We start from the raw sequence: 24,744 nt of genomic DNA on the forward strand, positions 1-24,744 counted from the left end.
CAGGTTGGAACATACGTTCAGAATTTGCCAAAAGGGATGCTATAATGGGCATGGGAATATCTATTTAGGAAACAGGAATGGCAACTTAGGAGAAAGTATGATTCAATAGATTAAAGCTTTTTTTTCCTACAGTTAAAATTTACAATGAGTGATGGATATCCCGATAGTTTCCACCTCCAGGGTTGCATTTTGCTCACCTGTTCAAGCGATTCAGTAAGTTTAGACCAAGCCTAAGGAAGAAAATTTTACAGCAGTGAAAGGATGGGGAGAGAATTTCATCTCCTACTTAAATTCTGAAAGTCTTTCATGAAATATAAAAAGGAATGGCCAACTCGCAGCCAATTTGTAATTTTTATGTAGCAGAAGTTGATATGCACTATTAGTACAGAGGTTGAAGCCAAAAACCTGTAATTAAAACTGACATATAATTTCAGAACTTTGAATACAATCATAAAATTGAATCTCGTATTGCTACTCTTACCATAACGATTGTAGGTTCCTTAACTATTTAATACTGAGAAAGCTCCACTTCCAAAACCATTACCTCTGGAAACAATTCAGTGTATTAATTAATAACAGCCCATTAGAGTGTGAGCTTACATTTAGATTAAGATTGCAAGTTCTATGTTCTGAAGGAGACTGGACTCTTATTGAGTGACATACAAATTGAGTTTTACCCTGGGATTTCAGGAGCCCATTTTCCCTAGTGAACCTGGCCATGAATTGTCTGTTTTCTTCCCATTGCCCTCCTCTTCAGGTTGCAAATGTTCACACCTCTGTCATGAGAACACTGGTTCTCTGAAAGATGGGACCTATCATATCACTTTGCCTGTGTTTGAGATTGATAAGGGCTCAAGGACTTTGAAATCTCCTTAGTTTTATGAGTATTCCTGTAGCACAAAACAGGAATGCAATTTAGAGATGGGAACTGAATTTTTAACGCTTCTTTGAAAGGCAAAATGGTCTTCATTCTTTTGCCATAATCAATTAGATTTTGTGTTTAATGCACCTGTTTATTAACTGTAGCAGTATTTCCTTGCTGCAATCTGACTTCTTAGGCACTCTTGGGATACAGAGTAAGTTATACTGCCTCTTTAATAGACAATTGCTCGCATTGCTATGCACATGGCATATGCCATGAAAATGTCAACAAAAAATAACGATTTGCAGTCCTGCTCTTCCCCATATTGACACCTCAGTGTTATAAGTCTGTGCATTATCTGTGATTATAAAACCACTGAAATCTGTTTCTGTGAAATAGGCTGTCAAGTCACTGTAGGAAGTCCTAAATTATACTCTCTACATCTGAGCCATATTATAAAAGGTTTTTTATTTTTTTATTTTTTTAAAGAATGACTGCCATTCTTGTGTATCTTCTTTTTGGCAATTTTTTTTGATCTTACAAACCAGCTCAATCTAACTACTGGTATATGCTGTTCTTTCTCTATTACATTTGCACAGTCATTACAGTATAGCAGTCTTGTATTTAGATGAATATAAGTGTGTTTGACTACTTTAAATATTTTTTCGTACTTGAAAACAGAAATTTAAGCGTTTCGTCATGTTTGATAAGCAGCAGTCAAAACTTCAGGAAACAAATGATCATTTGTCTGGTAAAAATCTTCTAAGATGTTCTCACCCAATTTAAAAATGTTATTCTAAAATTGTTCAACTCATTTAAATCTACTGTATGCATCTGTATTGCTTTGATACACATTTATCTGTGGGATTGGGATACTTAATAAAACCAGTGAAAATAAGAAGGTTATATTTTCATATTCATAGTTGACAATCACAATATCAGAGTGCTTGTCAAAGAACATATTTAAGAGTACAACGCAGAAAGATTAATTGGGAAAATATACCAAAATTCTTGTGAAGGTTCACTATAAATTGCTAAGGAGGTACTTTATTCTTTTAGGAGATTGGAATATAATTATTATAATTATACATAGTTTCAAAAATCAATGCATAAAAGTGAATAAATTAGTCTAAAAAATAAGAAAAAATAAGAAAAAAAAACCCAACAAAATTGTTGATTGGATGTGAGAAATTCAGAAATCTTAAGGGACATGTGAGATATGGAAGTGATCTGATCAACCAGCATGGCTTCCCAAAGGGCAGACTGTGTCTGATCAATCTGGTGATCTTCTGTGTTGGAGTGACAGTGCTGGTGGAAAAAGGAAGGACAACTGATGTCATCTACTTAGATTTCTGTAAGGCTTCTGATGTGGTCCTGCACCACGTCCTTATCTTTACATTGGAGAAATCAGTATTTGAAGAGTGGACAATTCAGTGGATAAGGTATTGGTTGTATGTGGCCAGAGGGTTCTTGTCAATGGCTCTGTCTGGGCAGGGGCTGGTCACCAGTGGTGTCCCCCAGGGGTCTGTCCTGGAGAGCAGTAATCTTTACCATCTTTATTAATGATATGGAGATCAGGATCAAGTCTACTCCCAGCAGGTTTGCTGGTGACACCAAGATGAATGGTTCAGTTGACATTGTTAATGGATGTTAATTGGTGGAAATGGTGATGTTTGCCAAGCTACTTGCTGCAAGAAACATGAGTTGGAATAATCTGTGAATTCTAGCACTGGTACTGGCTTCCTATTGAGGCCTTTTCTATGCTAACTGTAGCTTGATGTACCAAACAACTCAGAAGTAATAGAGTCATTAGATGGAACGCTTTGTTTGTTTGCTTTAATTCTCCTTTCTAGAAAGTGCTAACATTCTACTTAATAGATACAAGATACCAGTGCCCCAAATGTAAAACAAACAAACAAACAAAAATCCAGCTTCAATAATTTGAAATATTAATGGCAAAGCAAAATCAGACGTGAAACATAGAAACAGACTCCATTTGCAGTAGGAAGGTAGAATATACAGACAATGGGGAATACAATAGAAAAGATGCTGGAATAACAGCAACTGGTTTGCTCTAGGGAGTTTTTGTCGTTTCACATATTCCCCAAATCAGTTCTTTCATTACAAATGCCCTGTGGTTTTTGTGTATTTCATGAACTACAGTATTTTAAGAGTAGAAATAGCCAAGAATTTCAAGCTCTGAAGAAGAAAATACTGTCATCTCCTCCTGCACATAGCTTAAACAAAAGACCACCTACAAACATCACTTCTGTGGCCTCATCTTGATAGACGAAACACATGCTGAATGACAACTATACTTCTGTAAAAATGGTAATACTGTAGGATATTATAATGATAATTGAGTATAAATTTGAAAAGAATTTGTAATTACACCTATAAAGTTCTTCAAAATACACATAAAAACGTCAGTAGAATAAATAAGACTTCAGAGTGCTTAAGATGTGCCTAGTCCACGTTTTTGAGGACTAAGCAGCTTATTTTTTTGTCATATTTTTAAATCGTTTGCATAGCATAGAAAACTAGTACAGTAGGTTCAAATTCATAAAAAATTAGCCAGCTGAGTGTGGTAATTTATCTTCTCATCTTTGTCTCGAAGTAGGTCAAGAAAAAGAGTAAATCAGAACAAAGTACATGAGGAAATTATGTCTATTTCCTAAAATTAGAGCTTTTATTTATCAGATCATGTATCATAATATTCCAAGATAAATGAAGGTTCTGGCCCTTGAACAAAACAGTTTTTTGTTTCTCTTTTTGTCTTTATAGGAAAGATTAAGATTCTAAAGTCTTTTCTAATGCATCTGATTTATTTTTACTCGGGGTGACCTCTACACAACACTTTGAAAACTTAACTTGGGACTTATTTTTCTTCAGGCAGTAAATTTCAAACTGATATTATGGCACTGTGTCAGGAAGAACTCCCAGTTCTGTCAGTAATAACCCCACTCTAGAGACCAAATGACAGGTAAAAGGGCTCAGTTTGGAGAGGAAAAAAAAAAAAAAAAAAAAAAAAAAAAGGGGGGTTTGCTGAATTTAAAAAGAAGTTACTGATAGAGATTGCATATTTGAGATATATGCTTTTTGCTTATATTTTGCTTTGCAATTTTCTGTTGATTTTGCTGAATGTTACACGGTTGAATGTTGCTGATTTTGCTTGATGTTACATGGTCCACTCTCTGCCCCTTCCTGGAAGTTTGTCTCGTGATATTTCAAGCAGTCAAGTTTTTTCCTCTTGCCTTATTTTCTTTTATTTTAATTTTCTTCATTTCTAAATAATGAACTTTTGTTACATGTGTTTTTCACAGTTACATAGAACAAAGTTTATTTCATGTTAAATTTCACTCCAAGATAATACAAACCAATGCAGCTATGGCAATGGATGCTCAGATCTCTTCAGAAAGTAACTGTTTCATGGCTGTGGAGAAAAAATTAGTGGGACTTTCATAACTCTGCCAGAAGAAAGGGAAGTTGATACTACGGATGAAAAATAACACATCTGTGGTCATCCCTGAGTAAGAGCATCGAGGACAGTGAGCAGGACTGGGGGCATTAGGGCCCTAGGAGGACTGCCATCTTTGTACCTTTCTGCTTTTCTACATATTGCATTGCTCCACCTTTGCTTCTGACATTTAATGAGGTATCACTGGCATGTGAAGTTACAGTTCGTTGCATTAAGCACTGGGATTGGGAAACTAAGTAAAAAAGAAGGTAATTACTAAACACAGACAGTGTAAAATGGTATTGGAAAAGGATGCCCTCCACTATTTTAGAATTTAATTTCAGAGTGAGGGAGGAATGGTTATGTCCTTCTAAGGTTCTTATGGTAGAAATCTCAGGTACTAAGAGTATCTGTAAGCCCAACATAGTAAGAAATTTGTTTTGAAAAAGATAAAGGCAATGCAATTTTAGAATTCCTAGTATGATCTATACCTTCAAGAAATGTTCTTTTTTTGTTTGTTTGTTTTTTGCTCTCTTTAGGCTCATAGATTTTGATTATCATTATAATTAACTGAATGCCAACTACAGTCTTGTATTATTTTTTCTTTAATGATGATTTGTAAGAGTATGGCAACTCTTCCTCTGATATTTTATTTCCTGAATTTGCCTTGGATTGAGTATGATATTTGCTCTGAAAATTTCCACAGACCTTTTTCTAGAGTTCTTCAGTGACTGATTTTTAATAAAATTTTATTACATGCTCGAAAACATTTAATGCCAGAGATGATTAAATTGAAAGCTCAAATTCCTTGATTTTATTGCTTACTTTAAAGAAGTCTCCATTATTAGCACGTTCCCTTGATATTAAATTAGTTTTAGATTTGTTTGTTCTTTGTTTTTCACTAAGTACAATCAGTGGAAACGAGGGGGTGGGGAGAAGAGCACCTGGCATCTCTTTAGTTCACAGAAACTAAAAGAGGGCAGATATAGATTGGATTGGCCTTTAATGGTCCCTTCCATCTCAAATAATTCTATGATTCTATGTTCTGTTATTCTAAATTATTAGCAAAGGGAATCATAAAGCAAGATTCAAGAATTGTGGAAAATTTTGAAAGGAAGACAGCTTAAATCCCTAGCTCTTCCAATTACAGTGCTCCCATGGTTTTTAAGTATTCTATTTGGATTCCAGTTTAGCAGTGACTATTGCCTGCTCAGTACTTCACAAATCACTTAAGGTAAATGTTCCTAGAAGTGCTAGGTTGATCATCTGTATTTTGTAGAGTGATTTTAAAAATCCTTTATGGGAATATATATATATTTTAGACCACTAAAAATAAAAATTCTACCTTTCTACCAGCAGTCTCTGGATATGCTGATGGACTCATATTTGCAGTTAGCCAGTGTTGGCATCCGCAGAATGATGGGATACAGAAAATAGATATATCTTTTACAATGTACACAGCCATCATTGCTCAGATTGCCTCCAATTACTTTGCTTGACATAGAGAAACAAAAAGGTAAAAGTTTATAATTGAAACAGAAATGATTAATGACGTGGATGCCAGAAGTCTATTAGAAAGTCCCTCAACAGTACAATAAGTCAAGGAAGTCTTGATGTGCTGTGTAAGAAATCCACTCGTATTTTTAGGCCAATGGTTTAGCAGCTCTACTGACTTCTCAGACTGAATTCCACATCACTTGCTGATGATAATGCTGGAATCTTGTGTTGCTTTTTACTGATAAGATACTCTTTTCAATGCTCTTGTTTTATAAATTCTTAAATACTCAGAATTTTTAGCTTGTTGTTCATACTAGTATAATTTAAGTTTATGAACAACTTAAAACGTGAATTTGCATAGCAAGTTTGGATATTCTTTAGCAAAGAAACAGATATGCTTGAATTTGTATGGTTATGAGAAAAGCTTCCTTTAAATTCACTTTGCAATTATGTTCTCTTTTGAAGAGTGAACAAACAGTAGGCTAACATAGCACTAGTAGTAAATGAGAAATTACATCAATACTCGATGCTGCAAGTAGCATTTTTCATTGAATAAAAGTAACTGGGCACAGGTGTTTTTGTAATAGAGACTAATTTGGAAAATTTTACAGTGGTCAGTGACCCTCACAGTTGAATAGCAGTTTCTTTTTGTGGTGTTATTGTGATGAGATGCTGTTTCAAGTGATGTCGGAATGCCATCTGTCCTCAAATTTCATAGTTGCTTATTGCAGATGTCCTCATATATTTAGCTGCAGAACTCAGTTCTGTTATCTGAAGGGAACTAAAATGCATTTTTTATTAAGAATTTTCCTTCTAAAGGAACTGCACAAGTTGTCAGCACCTAAAGGTATGTGGCAGAATTGCTCTACAGTACACAGAATGTGGCTGAGGGTTCTCTATAGTTGAATATGACTACATTTTGGACTAATACAGGCTAGTTCTTTTATCTCTAAAGTTGTTTGGTTTTGTTTTTATTTATTATCTTGCCTGATAAATATATCAGGCAAGATAAATCTGGCAGCCAGAATGATCTTGTAGAGCAAATGTCAGAATGTACCCAGAATTAAATTCTACTGGGTTATTACTGGGCTTTATGTAGAACACATGGAAGTGATAAAAGATTTCTAAGGCAGCAAGAGCTTTCAAAAAGTGTCATGCGATTGGCTCTGGACTTGAGGCTGCTCTTTGGCTGTGAGTAATGAAAGAGATGCCCACGTTCTGCTCTCAGGTTATTACACATTAATACAAGCTCACAGAATATTGGCGACAATCCTAGACCTTCCAGCCTCTGCAAAGAGGAGAGTAGGAACTTCATTATTTTGTCTGCTGTACTTCTATTTTGAGTATTGGACGTTATACACATTTACACCGGAAACTTGCAAAGTCTTGTATAACTTGAGAACGTAGCATGTGGTTCACAGCAAAGAGGTTATCTGTTTAACATTTCTGTTTTCCTCTTAGCTGAATTATTCACAAACACCTAAAAGTAATTTGTTCTTCCTTCTGTTATTAGAGTTAGGAGATATTCTAAGACATAGGGGCTGTTAAACTATAAAAATAAAAACAGCAGGAAATTGTTTTCTTGCCGTCCTTGTGCAAGTGAACATCTATTTTGATAAATGCAGAGCACTTGAAAATATAAATTTGATACCATTGAAAAAAAAAAACCATGCTTTGGAGAAATTGCAGTGACTCTAAAGATACCAGCAAGTGTAATAACAGTTTGTTTAATAATAACTGTTAGAAGAGAATGTAGGAAAGCATGCATACAAAAAAGAACAAACTCGTCTCTGCTTCTGACTCTACTGAATCTGTCACATTATTATGGTACTGAGAGATGTGAGCTAGTGGGCATGGTGGTAAAAGGTTAATGGTTGGACTCGATGGTCTTAGTGGTCTTTTCCAACCCTCTATGATTATGAAATGATCAGATTAATAATAATTAGTACTTAGACCAATGACATTCAGTCTCAGCCTTGTGTTCTCTCACACTGGAGTGCAGATGCATGGACAGACACACTGTTATATCTCAATGAATGCTTTGCACAGCCTGAAATATGGTGGTGATGGGCTGGTGGGTGGACCAGATGATCTTAGTGCTCTTTTCCAATCTTAATAGTTCTGTTATATAATCTTGATTATATATACAATATAAAAATGACTGCTCCCATTTGTGGTGTATTGTACATCACTTAGATTTTTGTGGGATAACATTACTGATATAAATTTTAATCCGGATGGTCAGTGCTTTGGACTAGAATCCAAAATTTTGCTCTATATATGCAGTTGTCTTTGTGCTTAATTTTCCTGAATAGCCAAACAGCTGTTTCCAGTAGTTTCAGTGGTTTTCTTACAAGCATATGTATAATTGCTGTATGACAAGGAGATGGTGATGTTTTGTCTTCAATTTGTCTTCAATTTCCTGATGTATGTTATTTTTTGTGGATTTCACAAACTCAGTCTGAGGAATAGTATTTCTAACTTCTGTGTTCAGTTATATTAGATAATTTTAGCTTTTTTCACTGTTAAATCTCACTGGAAATGGCTTATTTTTAATTTGTCCCCTGAAAACAAGTGACTTGGATATCCTTTATCATGAGTCCTTGTTTGCAGTTACACGTGGGTAAATGCATCTTTTCGACTATCTTATAAACTGAGGCACAGTGAATCATTACAGATAACTGCTTATTGATCCAGAGAAAATTGATTGCATCCATTTTCATGAGCCTTTTTGCTGTTGTTTCCCCCCCACACACACAATGGTATAAATATAAATAAGAAAACGCATTTGTTACGAGTGAGGCAACTGAAGGTTCTACTAGAAAACATTTGGTTAAATTATGTGAAATATGCAATGCTCTCAAAACGAGCTGTAGTAGAAAAAGAGCTGCAGAATTCAGAGCACAGTAACACAATGGATAGATGTGGCATCTTTCTGTTAGCCCATAGCTTTGCATTTCAGAAATTGCTTTAAATAGGCATCTGCCACCAAATTAGACGCCCTAGAATAGCTCTCCAGCTATTTTTGAGGAAGCATGCTGCTCTCCCATTGCAGGTATTTGAGCAGCAACTTAAACACTAGTCTGCTGTGCATAGGTAAAGGACTTCCACACCATTCTGAAAATGCAAGAATATATTTTGTATATTAGCAGAGGAAGATAAATTATCATGATTTTATCTTTTGAGGGTCTTTCTTGTCTGTATTATAACCACTTCTGAGAGTTTGCTACACATGGTGCCCAGCTCCCCTGGGTGTTTTACTGTGTTTCTGAGAGCGTTCCATCATCTTCCATCTCCCCAGAGTTCTAGGAGCACTGTACTGGCTCTGCCATAGAAAGGTTGCTCAATTTAGAGATTAATTACCCTACTTTGAGGTAGTTAGTAAATATGTATTTCTTCTCTTAAAGAGACTCACTTTGATTGGGAAAATTAATTAAGATGTAGTAGGAAATACTACAAATGATACTTGCAATCTCCACAACATCCTCCCTGGCTCTTAACAATAAATGAAGTAGTCTTTTTTTTCCCTTCTAGAGTAGTTACTTTCCATGAGAGGAAGAATCTAGTGGCGGAGTCTCATAAAGAAAAATGTAAAAATTGTAATGCCTGTATTATGACCAGCATACTATAATATTGAGATAGGCAGGTGCATGCATGAGGGAAAATTACACACTCATAGTAATGTTTTGAAAAGGATGATTAATGGAATTAGATATTTGATATCATAGACGTGATGATATTTGAAAGAATGTGTCCTCTTCTTCCAATGCATGTTCAGCCATATGAGCTTATCATGAACACTGGTCTCAGAGAAATTCCATTACGAACAACACAAATGCATGTGAAATGGGAAGAAAGGAAAATATAATCTTTCAGTATCCATGTTAAAGATGTGCCAACAGCTCTCAGTTTTAATGGTAGTGAATTTTTCGTAGATTCTTTGTAAAAGTTTTTCTTCTTGTTGCTCAGTGTTCAGTGTTGGCATAACGAATACCAGAAAGAAAATATTTTTCACCTCAGAGGTGTTTGAGTATAATGCAAATTAAAAATAAAAATAAAGGGAATTTTGTTTGCTTAAGAAGTAGTACAGAGAAATTTAAACTTCTGTAGGATTTGCAGTCCTTTGAGATGAATGGCCCTGCATAAATGTAACTGTAGCTGTGGATTAAATAGAAATAAGAAGTGAGCTATGTCTTTTCCTCCTACTGGTGAATAATACTGCCTGCCTTACAGAGTAAAGTTAGTTACCTCTCTTGAATATACACATATGCACAAACATGCACATACAAATATATATATATAATGTTTGTGTATGGTGACCGTCATAGAAATACTCAGAGTGGTGTTATTAGAATTGGACTTCTCATGTATTTATTCTATTATGAAAAGTGTGAAGTTGGGATATGAGAAAGTGTGATACAGTGATTTGCTTTGTACTCTCCACAGGCAGTCATGCATATTTATCTGTGATTCCTGTTGCTGAAAAGTTTAACATATTGCTCCCTTTAGAGCATCTCAAATTCATAGGACTAGGAGAGCAGGTAAAAAGTCTACTGTACAACGTAAAAAAGATAACAATAATAACTGTACTTCTGCAATTACATATGATACAGCCAAAGTGGGGGAAGGGAAAGATGACAGGATCAACTCATTTTTCTTGAACAAAGGATGTGAGGTATCATGTGGCTGCTGGCCTGTGTGTGCAAGTGATGTGCCAACAAAGTCTGTGGTTTCCAGGAGTAGTCAAATAGAACTGATGCTGGGAAGGAGATATTTCTGGCTCTTGCACTATGTACATTGCCCAGAAATCTCTGACATCTTCATCTGCTATGTTCAGAACTGCTCTACTTTTCCAGAGTGCTACAAATCCTTGAGCAAGTTTGGATTTCCTGGGCGTGACAATAAATCATTCATATCCCATAAGAATAAGAAGTCTCCCAGAAGAGACAAACTCTTGAGTTTGCTGCAAAGCAAGAACAGCTCAGGTGCTGATTATTTCCTATTGGTGGTCCCTTTGAGGAGCCCTAGTTAGCAGCCCTTCTTGAAGCAGCTGAATGTCAGCACCCCCAGCCTGGGGGCATCACTCCATGCACCAGCCCGATGTCACCAAAACAGCCAGATGGGGCAGGCTAGCAAGTCTTTTCTGTGCATGATTTTGAGTTGGGCCAGTAAAAACTGTTTCTGGGTAAAATCCAGTGATTTCTTGACTTAAAGTCCAGGCTATGGATATGCTTATCATCGTGATTGTGAGAAGTAGATTGTGTTTTTGCAGTGGAAATTTCCAGTATATCTGTATGTAGAGTAGGATAAGTTGTTTTCCACCAAGAAACCTGCTTAACAGAGTAAAATTGAGACTGGGGTGTTTCGACCTAGGTAGAAATGGCACAAGTAAGGTAATTTTATAGAGTAGGGAAGAGTCTGGTACGGGACGAAATGGGTGTGCTAATTCTGAAAATATTTTTATTGCCATAAAAAGTGCAGAACCAACCCAAAGACAATGGGTTGGTAGCAGACATTGTATGGAAATATAAGGTAGCAACAGTGTTGGAAGACTGTGAGCCTGAGACACCAATGAAAGCCGGGAGAGGCTTCGTACCCAGGGTATATAATGGGATGGATTTCAATGACTAGTTGTGCAATTTCTCCCTTGTCAGTAAGGAGTGTGCACCCATTATTGCAGTAGTAAATAAACTGCTCTTCACAGAGATCTTTGACTGATCAGAAATTTTTATCTTGAGCGTGTTTCTCACATGGTGATGTCTGTCATTGGAGAAAAATTATCTTGATTCTCACACATGCAAATTATTTATTCATGTATTGTATCATGAATGTCTACTGAGCAAGAAACTGTTTTGTTTGCTTACATTCAAGATGCCTTACAATCCCTTCATTAGGTCTACAAGACTATTCTTAACTGGAGAACTTTAACATGGAAATTGAATGTCACTGGAAACCCTTAGTGTAGAAAAGAGCAATCTTATGATCACAGTGAAAGGAAATAAATTTGCTGGTTTGTGTGGGCAAATCATCTGGCAAGTAAGATCTGTCAGCGGAACTGTGGGAAAACATATCACCAAATAATGACTGGAGAGTGGTGCAGTGATGCTGAAAAACCGTGTGGGAAGATGGATTGGATAACATTATCACAGCACGCCAGTAGGAGCTAGATGAATTTTGAGGTTCCATCCAACCCAAGCCATTCTACGATTGCAGCAGGAAAAAATTCAACTATGTATCAAAGTCAAAAGATTATGAAAGATGGAATGTTGTTGATCTAACTTTCTGATCTCTGTCAGTTCTTCCAGTACAGACTTTGAAAGAGAACTGAATGAACTAATGAGTTTGGATTGCTTTTTCAGTTATGAGTATTCTGAAATTTTGGCCACAATCAAAGCTTAATCCAGTGGGTTCCATCTGCAAGAATATGTGCTAAATGTATTGTAAAAATTCTATTTACTTCAAGTATCTGAAATTCAAAGTTTTTAGTCAGGCTTGTAAGGAAGATTCTGCAATTTAAAAACTACTTAAAAAACAATTTAAAAAGGGGGTTAATGATCCTTAAAAAAACATTCAGTGTGAAATCCTGGGTTGAAAATCTTTGAGGGAGGGTCCAGAAAGCTTTAGGCAAACTGGGAAGGAGTTGAGAAACTTTCCAAAGCAGTTTGCTCCAGAGTGCTTGGTAGCAGTTCCATGAGCTTATCTGTCAATCTAGTAAATAGGCTTCATTCAGGCAAAGAATGGCATCTCCCTTTCTTGTTAGGAGAAAGTACTTTTGATAACAAAGCATCTTGTTTGCAGAACCAACTTCAAAGCCTCCCATATCATCAGCAAACAGACTTCAGAAAGGTAGATTATTATTTTTTTAATACTGACTTTTTTCTCTCATTTCATGTAAAAAGCCAACTTTAGTTTCAAAATGTTATAGATTAAAGGTACACAGATAAAACACAAGAATACCCCTGTGCCATTCTGTCTGCAGTGAACTCAAATCTCAGGGAACCAGCCTACGCCTGGCAAGACGTCCTCCCATCCTCCACCCTTGTCTGAAAGACAAGACTTTCTGTGACCTGTGCAAGAAGCTTTGTAGCATTTCAGTCTAGAGCATTAGATATTATGCTTTGCGTAACAATATGAAAAGCAATTGCAGCTGATGGTTGTGTAATAGCTGGAGTGATGTGATGCCTACAAAGTAGAAATCAGACCAAATGAAGCAAAGCTGCTGCAGTTCCCTGGTTTGGTGTCTTGAGCACTGCTGGCAGCTACAGAATCTAATCCTACTGGTTAAGGCAATTGCATGAAAATTGAAACGCTTTGAGAAACGTTATATTTTTTTTGTGAGAGGGGAAAAAAAAGAGCGTTCTTCTAGGATAAAGCATGACATCTCAGACATTTTGAGTATTAAAGAGGATGAGAGTGGGAAATTTTCTTGTATTCATTTTCCTAGAAAGAGTATTTGAAAACAAGACACTGGAGAAATGCTTCCTTGGTGGCAGACTCTTCTGCGTATCTCAGACTTACCCTGGTTTTGAAGAAATGAGTACAACATGCTGAGAAATCTGGGAATCAGGGTATATAACGGGAGACCTTTATTTTGCTATTAATAAGAGCTCAAGCTGACTGCTTTTCCTGGCCTCCTATGTAGATTTACTGCTGCAGGTAGTCAGGAAATCACACTGATGAATCTTCTACAGGTATTGTGAATCATTCCATGTACAGTGGTTGGCACACAGGTGTATACCTGTGTCATTCAACAAGAAGAAATTTAAGTTTGTAGAAATGTATTACCATGATTGCAATCCAAACAGGCCAATCACTCAGTAAGGATAAAAGACCAATTGTGAAATGATACTCATTATTTCAGAGAACACTTTATTTACACTTCTCATCCCTCTCCCCAAAATGTTGGTGCTAGAGAAAATGTAGTTTACCTTGCATTGCATTATGAAGTTTTGATCTTCATACAAGACAATATACCACCAAATCACTTTTGTGTGGTCAGTTTCAGATTGAAAGTCTTGATTATTTATGCAGAAGAAACCTTTTCTAGGGGAATGATTTAATGAAAACATGTATTAAAACATTCCTTTTTATAAAACATACTGAAAATACAGTGTATGAGGTAGTTTGCAGTTTGTAATACCTGATCGTTGCTGTTCTCCTGATTTTATAGTTTGACTTTTAAGAAGTTTTATCTATAGGTTTAATTTTTTTTCTTTTTCTTTTATGTCCAGCAAAATACCTCAGCAGAGAAAGAAAGTCTTCACGTGACCTCAAGAAAGGAAGAAAATCAGAGCATCCAGGAGTGCGATTCTCAAGATGTAAGCTGAGCTCACCTAGAAATCAGGTTTTAATCTAGATTATATGAAAACATTAAAACCCTAGGTAACTATGTGATTTACTTTTCCTAAACAAGCTGATGCATATATTTTATAAACCATTTTCTACCATAAAGTGCTGAGGAGAAAATGCACCTCACAGTCAATACTTGCAGGTATATTCCCAGGTTCTATTACTCTGTAGGATTCATAGAGCTACTGTGGGAAGAAAAGCAGTGGAAAAAGTTGTGAACTGCTTCAAGAATGGGTTTGTTCATGCAGCAGCATGGTTAATGAGCTGCTGCAACAGAGCAAGATGCAGAACATTGTTTACGCAGTGATTCCACTAATAATCTAACACCACAAGTCACAGAAGCTTCATTTAGTACAAACAAAGCTTTCAGGAAGATTGTTAGTTAGCTGGTTAGCTTGAGAAATAAGAAGTGACAGTGTGATATTGGAAGTGGACAATCCTAACCACTGCCAGTCTGGGCAAGCTACAAGATTTCTTCTTCTTATAACACGTCTACCAGAGAGTTCTGCTTTTACTGAGTCACATTTCCCATCCAGGCAACATGCTGGGACCTGGAGACAAGGACAAATTCTTATACACAAAAAAGTACTTTTTCTGTTTTCTCATTTAAAATACTTCTTATGCATATCATTTAAAACCATTTACTCAGTTGTGCTAAAAGCTAACAATTCATAAAGTGTTTCCTTCTTACCATCTCAGGTTTCTTGTTCTGTGTTCTTGTACAATTTCTCTGATAAATAAAAGTGACATTGCTTTTATTTACTGCTTTAATTTCCTGCAGTAAACAAACACTGCATACTCATTAATCATTCAGTAGCAAAGGACACTGAGTATTGGACCAAAACTTATCCATGTTTCTAAGCAGCCACGGAATTTGCCTTCATTTCTGTCTTCCAATTTCAATTGCAGAACTTTAATTCCATGTTCTCGCATTGCTTTTCCAGGAGGTACAGAGGGAGAAAAAAGAAATCATTATGATAACAGAATTTCAATGGTAGAAATCATGGTAAAATTCTTGAGGTGATTTCACTAATGCTGCTGCTTAAATGAGAACTATGCAGGTCAGAAGACATTACATCAGTTTAATTTAGCCATCCTCTAAGTGCATTGTGCATTAAAATAGGAGAAGAGTATGAAAAGCAGCAGAAGTGTCTTATGAACACAGATGTGCACACTGTACAAGCTTAGAATCATGGAATCAGTGAGGTTGGAAAAGAACTCTAAGATAAACTATCCTGACCACCCACCTACCTGCAACACTGCCCACTGACTGTGTCCCTCAGAGCCACATCTCCATGATTCTGGAACACTTCCAGGGACAGTGTCTCCTCCAATAAAATGTAGACCTCACTTGCCTAATACCATCTTCTTCTCGGCAGAATAGCATTTTAATAGTTTATCTGGTTAATTGTCAGAGCTCAGTCGAGTTGGAGAGCTCTCTCATTTTCTTGTGGCATCAGAATAGATCTACTTTATTGTGTTCACATACATCTTATATACCATCCACTTACAAGCAGTAAGGTTCCTGTAGCAGTTAATTGGTCCTAACTTCTCCCGGACAACGGTGATAAAGGATGAAAGGTTTCTCAATTGTGACAAGATTAATAGCGCATACAAAAGAGCCTCCTGTTTATTATTTGACTCCCTTTGCTCCCTTTGCTTAATTCCAGTCTCCTAAGGCTTCACAGGGGTAAGATCTATCAAGGAGTCTGTAAAGCTCTGTGGTGACTCGCTCAGTTACATCTTCCCCCACAGTTAATGATGTGGTTAATGTCCAAGTTAAAAAATTGGAAGAGTTGTATTATACTGAGAAAAAAAATATATAAGAAATCAAAATATCCGTATTCAGTGTAGGGAAAAAATCACACGTCAGAGAAGTGTGTCATGCATATAGGAGAGAACTAAAATCTTGACCTGATGAATTTCAGCCTGAAGTGCAAGTTGTAATGATAGGTTATATGAACATCTAGAATGTTGCACGTTTACCACTAATGAGCCTGCTGCATATACAGTAAATTAAAAAGCAGATTATTGACAAGGTGTGGATTAATAACAATTCAGACATCAAATTAATTGCAGTATTAGATACGATTTGCATTGTATGAGAAAATACAGTGTGGTTTTTTCTGCTTTAAATATGTATTAATTTTTTTCAATCTAACATGAAAAGTTTTAGCTAATTTTAGCTAAGTTTGTCTTTTAAGCATTTCAGATTGTTTGAACCAATAATGCAAAATATTTGGAAGTAGGTAATGATTTACCCCTTTAGCAGAGGTGGGTGTATTTTCTTGGTTTCCTCTCCACCTGTGATAAGCGGTATGATTCCTTGAGTAACAAAAGTAACTCTTACTCCCTGCGTAGGTACAGTGGGATACCCTTGTAGTTACACAGTTCAGCAGTTTGCAGATGAAATTGCATATTTTGATAGCCAAGGGACACGTTGAATTTTAATTGGCTTTTTGAAAATTCTTTTTAAATGAAGATGCACACTTGGCTGATCCACCTTTATAATTTATACATGCAGCTGCAAACCTCCCCTGCTCTGCTGTATAGTTCTCAAGCTGAACTAAATACCATAACTCCTGAAATTCTGCATGTTTTACTGAGCAATCTGCAGATTTTATTACCAGAATTTCATATAAATATAGCTAATAAAATTGCAAACTAAACTAATCAGAATGGAACCATATTTCCAGGCATGTGCCCCACCTCAATTATCATGCCTTGTTAAATTTCTCTTCACTGTTGCAGATGGCTTTTTTCCTGTTGCATACACAAAATGTGTTGCTTAAGGCAACATTAAGAATGCATTTGTAGCTATGGCTGTTCAGAGTTCTCATTGCTGTGTATTAGAGCTGTTGAAATTAAGTGCTCAGACATTAGATACTTCCTAATGTCTTTCAATAAAAATGCAGTATGTGTAATGTAATGAGGAAAATATTTCTCTTAAAAATAAGTCCATAAATAATTTAGCAGACATCCTTGACAAATCAGTGGCAGCAACTAAATGGCAAGGCAAAGAATCCTTTCACACATAAAACATAGAGATTGCTGTGTACGAGTAATTTATGCGTGAGTGAAATTCTGATGTGTGCCGCTAATGGTGACTGCTTTTTATTAAAATAAGGTAATATTAAGGAAGGGAGAAAACAGAAAACAGCTCTCGGTATGGTTCAGACGTATGCACTGATGCTTTGCAGTATCGAGAAGGGAGCTACAAGAAAGAATGGGATGAACTCTGTAGCAGTGATAAGACAAGGGGAACTGGTTTCAAATTAGACAGTGGGAGATTTAGGCTGGAAGTTTTTTACAGTAAGGGTGGTGAAGTACTGGCACAGGCTGCCCAGAGAGTGGTGGAAACTCTGTTCTGGAAGACATTCAGGGTCAGGCGGAAGGGGGCTCTGAGCACCTGATAGAGCTGTAGTTCACAGAATCACAGAATTGCAGGGGTTGGAAGGGACCTCCAGAGATCATCGAGTCCAACCCCTCTGCCAAAGCAGGTTCCCTACAGCAGGTCGCACAGGTAGGCATCCAGGCAGGTCTTGAACATCTCCAGAGAAGGAGACTCCACCACCTCCCTGGGCAGCCTGTTCCAGTGCTCCGTCACCTCACTGTAAAGAAGTTCTTGCGCACATTTGTGCGGAACTTCCTATGCTGCAGTTTCCGGCCGTTTCCCCTTGTCCTGACTCCAGTCACCACTGAAAAGAGTCCGGCCTCGCTATTCTGCCCCCCACACCTTAGATACTTATAGACCTGGATCAGGTCCCCTCTCAGTCTTCTTTTCTCAAGGCTGAACAGACCCAGTTCACTCAGCCTTTCCTCATAGGAGAGATGCTCCAGGCCCTTCACCATCTTTGTGGCCCTTTCCAAGAGATCCCTGTCTTTTTTGTACTGGGGAGCCCAGAACTGGACTCAGTGCTCCAGATGAGGCCTCACCAGGACAGAGTAGAGGGGGAGGATCACCTCCCTCGACCTGCTGGCCACGCTCTTTTTAATGCACCCCAGGATGCCATTGGCCCTCTTGGCCACAAGGGCACACTGCTGGCTCATGGCCAACCTGTCATCCGCCAGGACACCCAGGTCCCTCTCTGCAGAGCTCCCCTCCAGCAGGTCATCCCCCAGCCTGTACCGGTGCATGCAATTATTCCTCCCCCGATGCAAGACTCTACACTTGCTTTTGTTAAACCTCATCCGGTTTTTTACTGCCCAGCTCTCCAGCCTGTCCAGGTCTCGCTGAATGACAGCACAGCCTTCAGGCGTGTCAGCCAATCCTCCCAACTTCGTATCATCAGCAAACTTGCTGAGGGTGGCCACTATCCCCTCATTAAGGTCATTGATGAAGATGTTGAACAAGACCGGACCCAGCACAGACCCCTGGGGGACATCACTGGTTACAGGTCTCCAGCCAGACTCTGCACCACCAACAACGACCCTCTGCGCTCTGCCAGTCAGCCAGTTTTCAACCCACCTCAATGTCCACTCATTTATCCCACACTTCCTCAGCTTTGTTATAAGGATGTCGTGGGGGACAGTATCAAATGCCTTGCTGAAATCAAGGTAGACTACATCCACTGCTCACCCCCATCCACCCAGCCAGAGACAACATCATAGCAGGCTACCAGGTTGGTCAAGCACAACCTCCCCCTGGTGAACCCAGGCTGACTACTCTTGATAACCTTCTTTTCTTCTAGTTGTCTGGAGATGACATCCAGCACAAGCTGTTCCATCACCTTTCCAGGGACAGAGGTGAGGCTGACTGGCCTATAATTGCCTGGATCTTCCTTCTTGCCCTTTTTGAAGACAGAGTGACATTGGCTATCCTCCAGTCTTCAGGCACCTCCCCCGTCCTCCAAGACCTTTCAAAGATGACAGAAAGCGGTTCAGCAATCACCTCTGCCAGCTCCCTCAGTTCCCATGGATGCATCCCATCGGGTCCCATGGATTTGTGAACATTGGTGTTGCCTAGGCGCTCTCGGACCACCTCTTCCCTGACTGAAGGGAGGTCTTCCATTCCCCAGATCCTCTCACTAACCTCCAGGATCTCGGATTCCCAAGGGGAAGCTTTTTCACTGAAGACAGAAGCAAAGAAGGCATTCAGTATCTCCGCCTTCTCAGCATCCCCCGTTACCAGAACACCCCTGTCACTTAGCAGGGGAGCCACATTCTCCTTAGTCTTCCTTTTACTGTTAACGTACTTAAAGAAGCCTTTTTTATTATCCTTTATCCCCTTTGCCAGATTTAATTCCAGGCGGACTTTAGCCTTCCTCGTCGCATCCCTGCAGGCCCTGACAACATTCCTGTATTCTTCCCAAATAGTCAGACCTTTTTTCCACATTTCATGGACCTTCTTCTTTCCTTTGAGTTTGCACACGAGCTCCTTGCTCATCCACACAGGTCTCCTGCCACCCTTTCCCGATTTCTTCCTCACAGGGACGCACTGATCCTGAGCTTGGAAGAAGAGCTGCTTAAATGCCGACCAGCTCTCACAGGCCCCCTTACCTTCCAACACCCTAGCCCATGAGACAGCTCCAAGTAGGCCCCGAAAGAGATCGAAGTTGGCTCTCCTAAAGTCCAGGGTAGCAATCCTACTTTTTGCTTTACTTCTTCCACTCAGGATCTTGAACTCCACCATCTCATGGTCACTACAACCCAAGCTGCCCCCGACCTTTACTTCCCTGACAAGCCTTCTCTATTAGTGAGAATAAGGTCCAGCAGTACCCCTCTCCTCGTCGATTCCTCCACCACCTGCATCAGGAAGTTGTCTTCAACACATTGCAGGAACCGTCTGGACCGCGCGGGCCTGGCCACATTGCTTTTCCAGCAAATATCTGGATAATTGAAGTCCCCCATAAGCACCAGCGCCTGGGATCGTGACGCTGCTTCCAATTGCTTGTGGAAGGCCTCATCAACGTCCTCCTCCTGATCAGGGGGCCTGTAGCACACTCCCACAACAGTGTCAGCCATACCAGCCCGCCCCTTGATTCTTACCCACAAGCTCTCCACTCTTACACCACTCTCCCCCAGGTGGAGTTCAATACATTCTAGCTGCTCTCTCACATAAAGAGCAACTCCTCCACCCTGCCTCACCGGCCGATCTTTCCTAAAAAGCACGTAGCCCTCCATGACAACATTCCAGTCATGCGAGCTGTCCCACCACGTCTCTGTGATCGCAGTGAGATCGTAGCTGTGCGACCTCACGCAGATCTCCAACTCTTCCTGTTTATTTCCCATACTGCGTGCATTAGTGTATAGACACTTCAGGGAAGCAGCATTCCCCTGCCACACTCCATCCCTTCGAACTCCACCCTCATCACCCATCAAGTTCTCTTTTGAACCTCGAACTACCTGAACCTCAGCAGCCCTCATTTTGTCCCCTTCCCCCTTCTTATCTAGTTTAAAGACCTTTCAGTGTTGTTCCTGTTTATTACAGGGGAGTTGGGCCAGATGACCTTTAAAGGTCCCTTACAATTCTATGGATTCTATGATCTGTTTGCCTCACTTCACTGCCATTTCAGAGATTAGTCATAGTTTATTTAATAACTTGTATATGTATTTTATTTAATAGCTTGTATAAATACAGGCTTTGATTATAAACAGTGAAAGCTTTTCTTTCTGAATCTAGGAAGAAAGAGTTGCTTCTGTGGGCACGTGCTAATGAAACTAGGATGAAAGGTCCTTGATTTGAGAAGTCTTCAAGTAAATAAATATAGCAGAATTCCTCCTCATCTCTAATGAACCTGTAAATGTGATGGTCATTCTTAAAGATTTAATAATTTAGCTGGCTGAGGAAAACAAGAAAATGGCTTGAAAGCTCCTCCCAGCTGAGCAGTGTGTTGAAGTCGATGCTAAGCATGGCAAAATCCCAGTATCTTCCAGGAGCAATTCATAAAATCTCACTATCATGAGACAGGAAAACACACTGGTGACAATTCAGCCCTTTATTTTATAAAAGCAATTATCTTTGCTTTGTGCTAGTTCCCCCTACATCAAACTGTTGTTCTCTACTTTTATAATTAGCAACCTTGCAAAGGAGCAAGTGGGATAGGAAGAGACATGGAGAAAAGCCAGCAAACAAAAAAATCATCCTGTTTCTTGGTATAGAGAGACCTAGTAAAATGTATATGTGTATATGAGAAGATGCTTGTTTATTTGCTTTAATCTGTGTATCAGCCATAAGCATCTGCACTATGGAATGTCTGTAGGAGTCTATGTGATTATATGCACATATACTCAGACAAATATGTGCCTGTGCATGGACATACAGACATGTATGTGTGGGGATGTATATGCATGAGACTTAAGCTGGGCTGGTTCTAGCCTGGGTTATGCTTATGGTGGGAGATGCTGTTATACTTGTCCAACTTTAGGAACTGTTGTGACTTAAAACAGAGCTCAAAGTGACCAGTTACAGTCCTGGCTATGGTACTTCTGTTGACTGATGCCATGATGAAGGTCATCTCTGGCACTCAATATCTAATCTATTTGTTAATGATACACACGTTTTCACAATAACAAGAGAAAAAATAATTCTTTATGACTTAACAACGTAATAAAGATGTAGGAGTTGCTTTGCTTAGAAGAGTGTACCAGATGGTGTATTGCTAAATAGGAAAACACCTGGGAGAGGAAAAATTTGGAATGCTACACAAACCTTCACTATTTTTTTTCCTACCAACAAGGCCTTTCTTACCTGGCCTATGGAAAGAGTGTTTGTAAATGATACCATATGTCATTTTTAAAACTTGTATTGAAAGCCTGGAACAGGCTGTCCAGAGAGGTTTTGAAATCTCCTTCTATGGAGATATTCAAGACCCATCTGGATATCTACCTGTGTGACTTACTGTAGGGTACCTTCTTTAGCAGGGGTGCTGGACTCGAGGATCTCCTGAGGTCCTTTCCAATCCCAGGGATTCTGTGATTAATGTGTGATGGAAATAACATCTTCCTTACACAGCTTGACATGCTGTTCCTTTTTTGACCTGCAACATCATTTGTCCTGAGACTCCTGGCTTTCAAGGCCCTGAAACCCTCACATTTATCTCAGTGTGACTAAGCTGAAAAGAATATTTTATCTAACTTACTAGGAAATACATTAAAAACAAGTTCTGTCAGACCCACACTTTTTTTTAGATCAACTTGGTCACAGGTGAGGGACTGTCAGAATTCCTCAAGTGCAAAAACATAATGAAATTTCCTCCTCCTTGTCAATCTCTGACTTTTAAATTAACTTCAATCTAATGTAATTTGTACTGAAAGGATATTGATAAAATTTCTTGACATTTAATTTCCATGAGAGTGTTGATTTTCAATGTTGTCTGCTGAGAGAGGTAATTTTTAACCTACCGTGATTTAAAATGCTGTGGGATTAGTTCAGGCTTTTTTTTTTTTTTTTTTTTTTTTTTTGAGCAAAAATTCTCCAAGAAAAGAGCCTCGAAACATACTACTTAGACATATTCTTTTTCTTTTGGATTGCTTTATTTCTTTTCTTGTATTCTGTCTAGATAGTATTCCATTCTAGAAAAGTATTCTCAGTCATAATTTTTGAAAAACAAATATCTAAAAGAAATTGCAGAAATGCCAGTGGAATCTGTAGTGGTTCCTTTTTGTATGAGTCCATTTACATACCAAAGAATTTTGTGCCTTTTTTCACCAATATATCTGATGTGTAAAAATATTATAATGAGACTTAACTTCAAAGATTTTCCAGATTATTATGCTAAAAAAGAACAATTTCAGGGGAAGATGTATGTTAAAATTTAAAATAAGTAAAATAACTGTTAGTTTGGAAAGAGTCTTTATGACTTAAAGTTTGATATATATACATATATTTAATTTTCACTCCATTTGCATGTATCAATTTCTGTTAACACACACACACACACACACACACACACACACACACACAAAGCAGATGGCTAACACGAGCAATTTCAAGGCAATGACAAAGATTATCTGTACCTATATTTCACATTTTCTTTGCCTATGTTGTCTTGATCATAGTCCTGAAGGACTTTTAATTTAATTTCAGTAGAAATTTCAGTGCTGTTAATGACTTAAGACTTACAACACAAGATCTTTTGCATTTGCAATCTACTCTCTAATTCTTCCAGCATTTTATTTATACTGTTCAGCTCTGTTTTCTATCGTGTTGAAGAGCATATTTGCAAGGAAAATAACATTTTTTGCTGTAATAAAATGACAGTGATGAATCTAACCAGCCTTCCCATACCTTGAGAATTTTCTGACTTCTCCATTCAATAAGCTCAGTGGTTATTATGCAAAAGAGATCTAGCAAATCAGACAAGAAAATAGCAATAAAGGAGTCAAATTTAATGTTAGCTTTCAGCTGTTCATTACTATTTCCTCACTCACAATAGAAGATTGTAATTACTACCCTCTTTCACAGATCAATTGTAGGAATAAACTTGACTACCTCTACTGAGAGGAGAATAAGTATTAAATTGCTAAACTTTTACAGCCACATCAGACACAGGGAAATGTTACCAGTGGCTGTTACCAGAGTATTTAAAAAGACCCACATGAGTATTGTAGAAAAAATCCACAGAAGTTACCTGTGATATCTCTGTTGACAGGTTGGCAAGATGTGTTTGGGGAACCGCAATAATTCAGCATCTCAATTGAAGACAGCAGAAACAGAGACAAGCTTTCAGGTATTCAGTTCTCAAGAAATTCTCAGATTTTTTTTATTGAAAGCTCTTGTAAGGCATGCAGTTACTTGAAGTATGTTTACATGTTTTATTCCAATGCTTTGGAGAGAGAACTTCTTACTTGTACTCTCCAGTTTGTTTGAAATGACTCCTGGCTATCAACGTTGCTCCAAACTGTTCTGTGCTTGAATTGGAGTAGCCTAGTCATCAAATGTCTGAATTTAATACTATGCTGTCAACAGTTTTGGGAAGGAGAGGGAGGGGGAGATGATCAAAACAGTTACCTATTTGTAAATATGCTGAAGTGTACTCAGCAATCTTGCCAATGGAAAAACCTTAAATGAGTAGTACACCTGTGCTTTTGATAATAATAAGGTAATGATTCAGATTAGCATGATTTTTCCACTGTCAAAGGATATTTGCATTGATGCTGTTTTCGCCCTCATCAGATGTTGCGCAACCCTCTGTGGATTAAACCTGAAGAGGAAAAATCACCTGAAAGAAATGAGAAAAAGTCTGAAGGTTCTGTTAGTGCAAAAGAAAAGAAACTCTAATTACTACTAATATGCCTTTGAAAATGTTCATCACTTGCTATCGTCTTCGTATCCTTTTGAGACCAGAGGCATGAATAGTACCAGTTTTCTAAAGCATGCATTTCCACTGTTTCATGAATGTTTGTAAACTAGGCTAGAATAGACCAATCAGTACCTTTCAGCAATAATCCAAAATGGATGTTTGGAAAAATGCTTTGTAATATAGTCCAGTTTTTCAACTGCTATTCTACCTGACTAGTAATTGCAAACTGTAAATTAGTTTTCTTAAAAAAAAAAAAAAAAAAAAAAACCAACAACAAAAACAAAAAAACATTCTCGAGTATTCTCTCAGCCCGATCTATTTCATGAAACTCTGTG

General features: G+C 38.1%; 1 protein-coding gene across 1 annotated transcript in view; it reads left to right on the forward strand.

Moving 5' to 3' along the window:
* Nucleotides 1-24,387, forward strand: part of LUZP2 (leucine zipper protein 2) — a gene marked incomplete at both ends in the record, with an annotated part of 107,985 nt that extends 83,598 nt beyond the window's left edge. The window contains 3 exons of the mRNA XM_079536627.1: nucleotides 14,048-14,134; nucleotides 23,759-23,836; nucleotides 24,283-24,387. Of these exons, the coding sequence (XP_079392753.1) occupies nucleotides 14,048-14,134; nucleotides 23,759-23,836; nucleotides 24,283-24,387 (270 nt within the window). The remainder of the gene's footprint in view (nucleotides 1-14,047; nucleotides 14,135-23,758; nucleotides 23,837-24,282) is intronic.
* Between the last annotated feature and the right edge of the window lie 357 nt (nucleotides 24,388-24,744).

The sequence above is a fragment of the Tetrao urogallus genome (assembly GCF_951394365.1).
Source record: "Tetrao urogallus genome assembly, chromosome: 6".
In the NCBI taxonomy this organism is placed as follows: Eukaryota; Metazoa; Chordata; class Aves; order Galliformes; family Phasianidae; genus Tetrao; species Tetrao urogallus.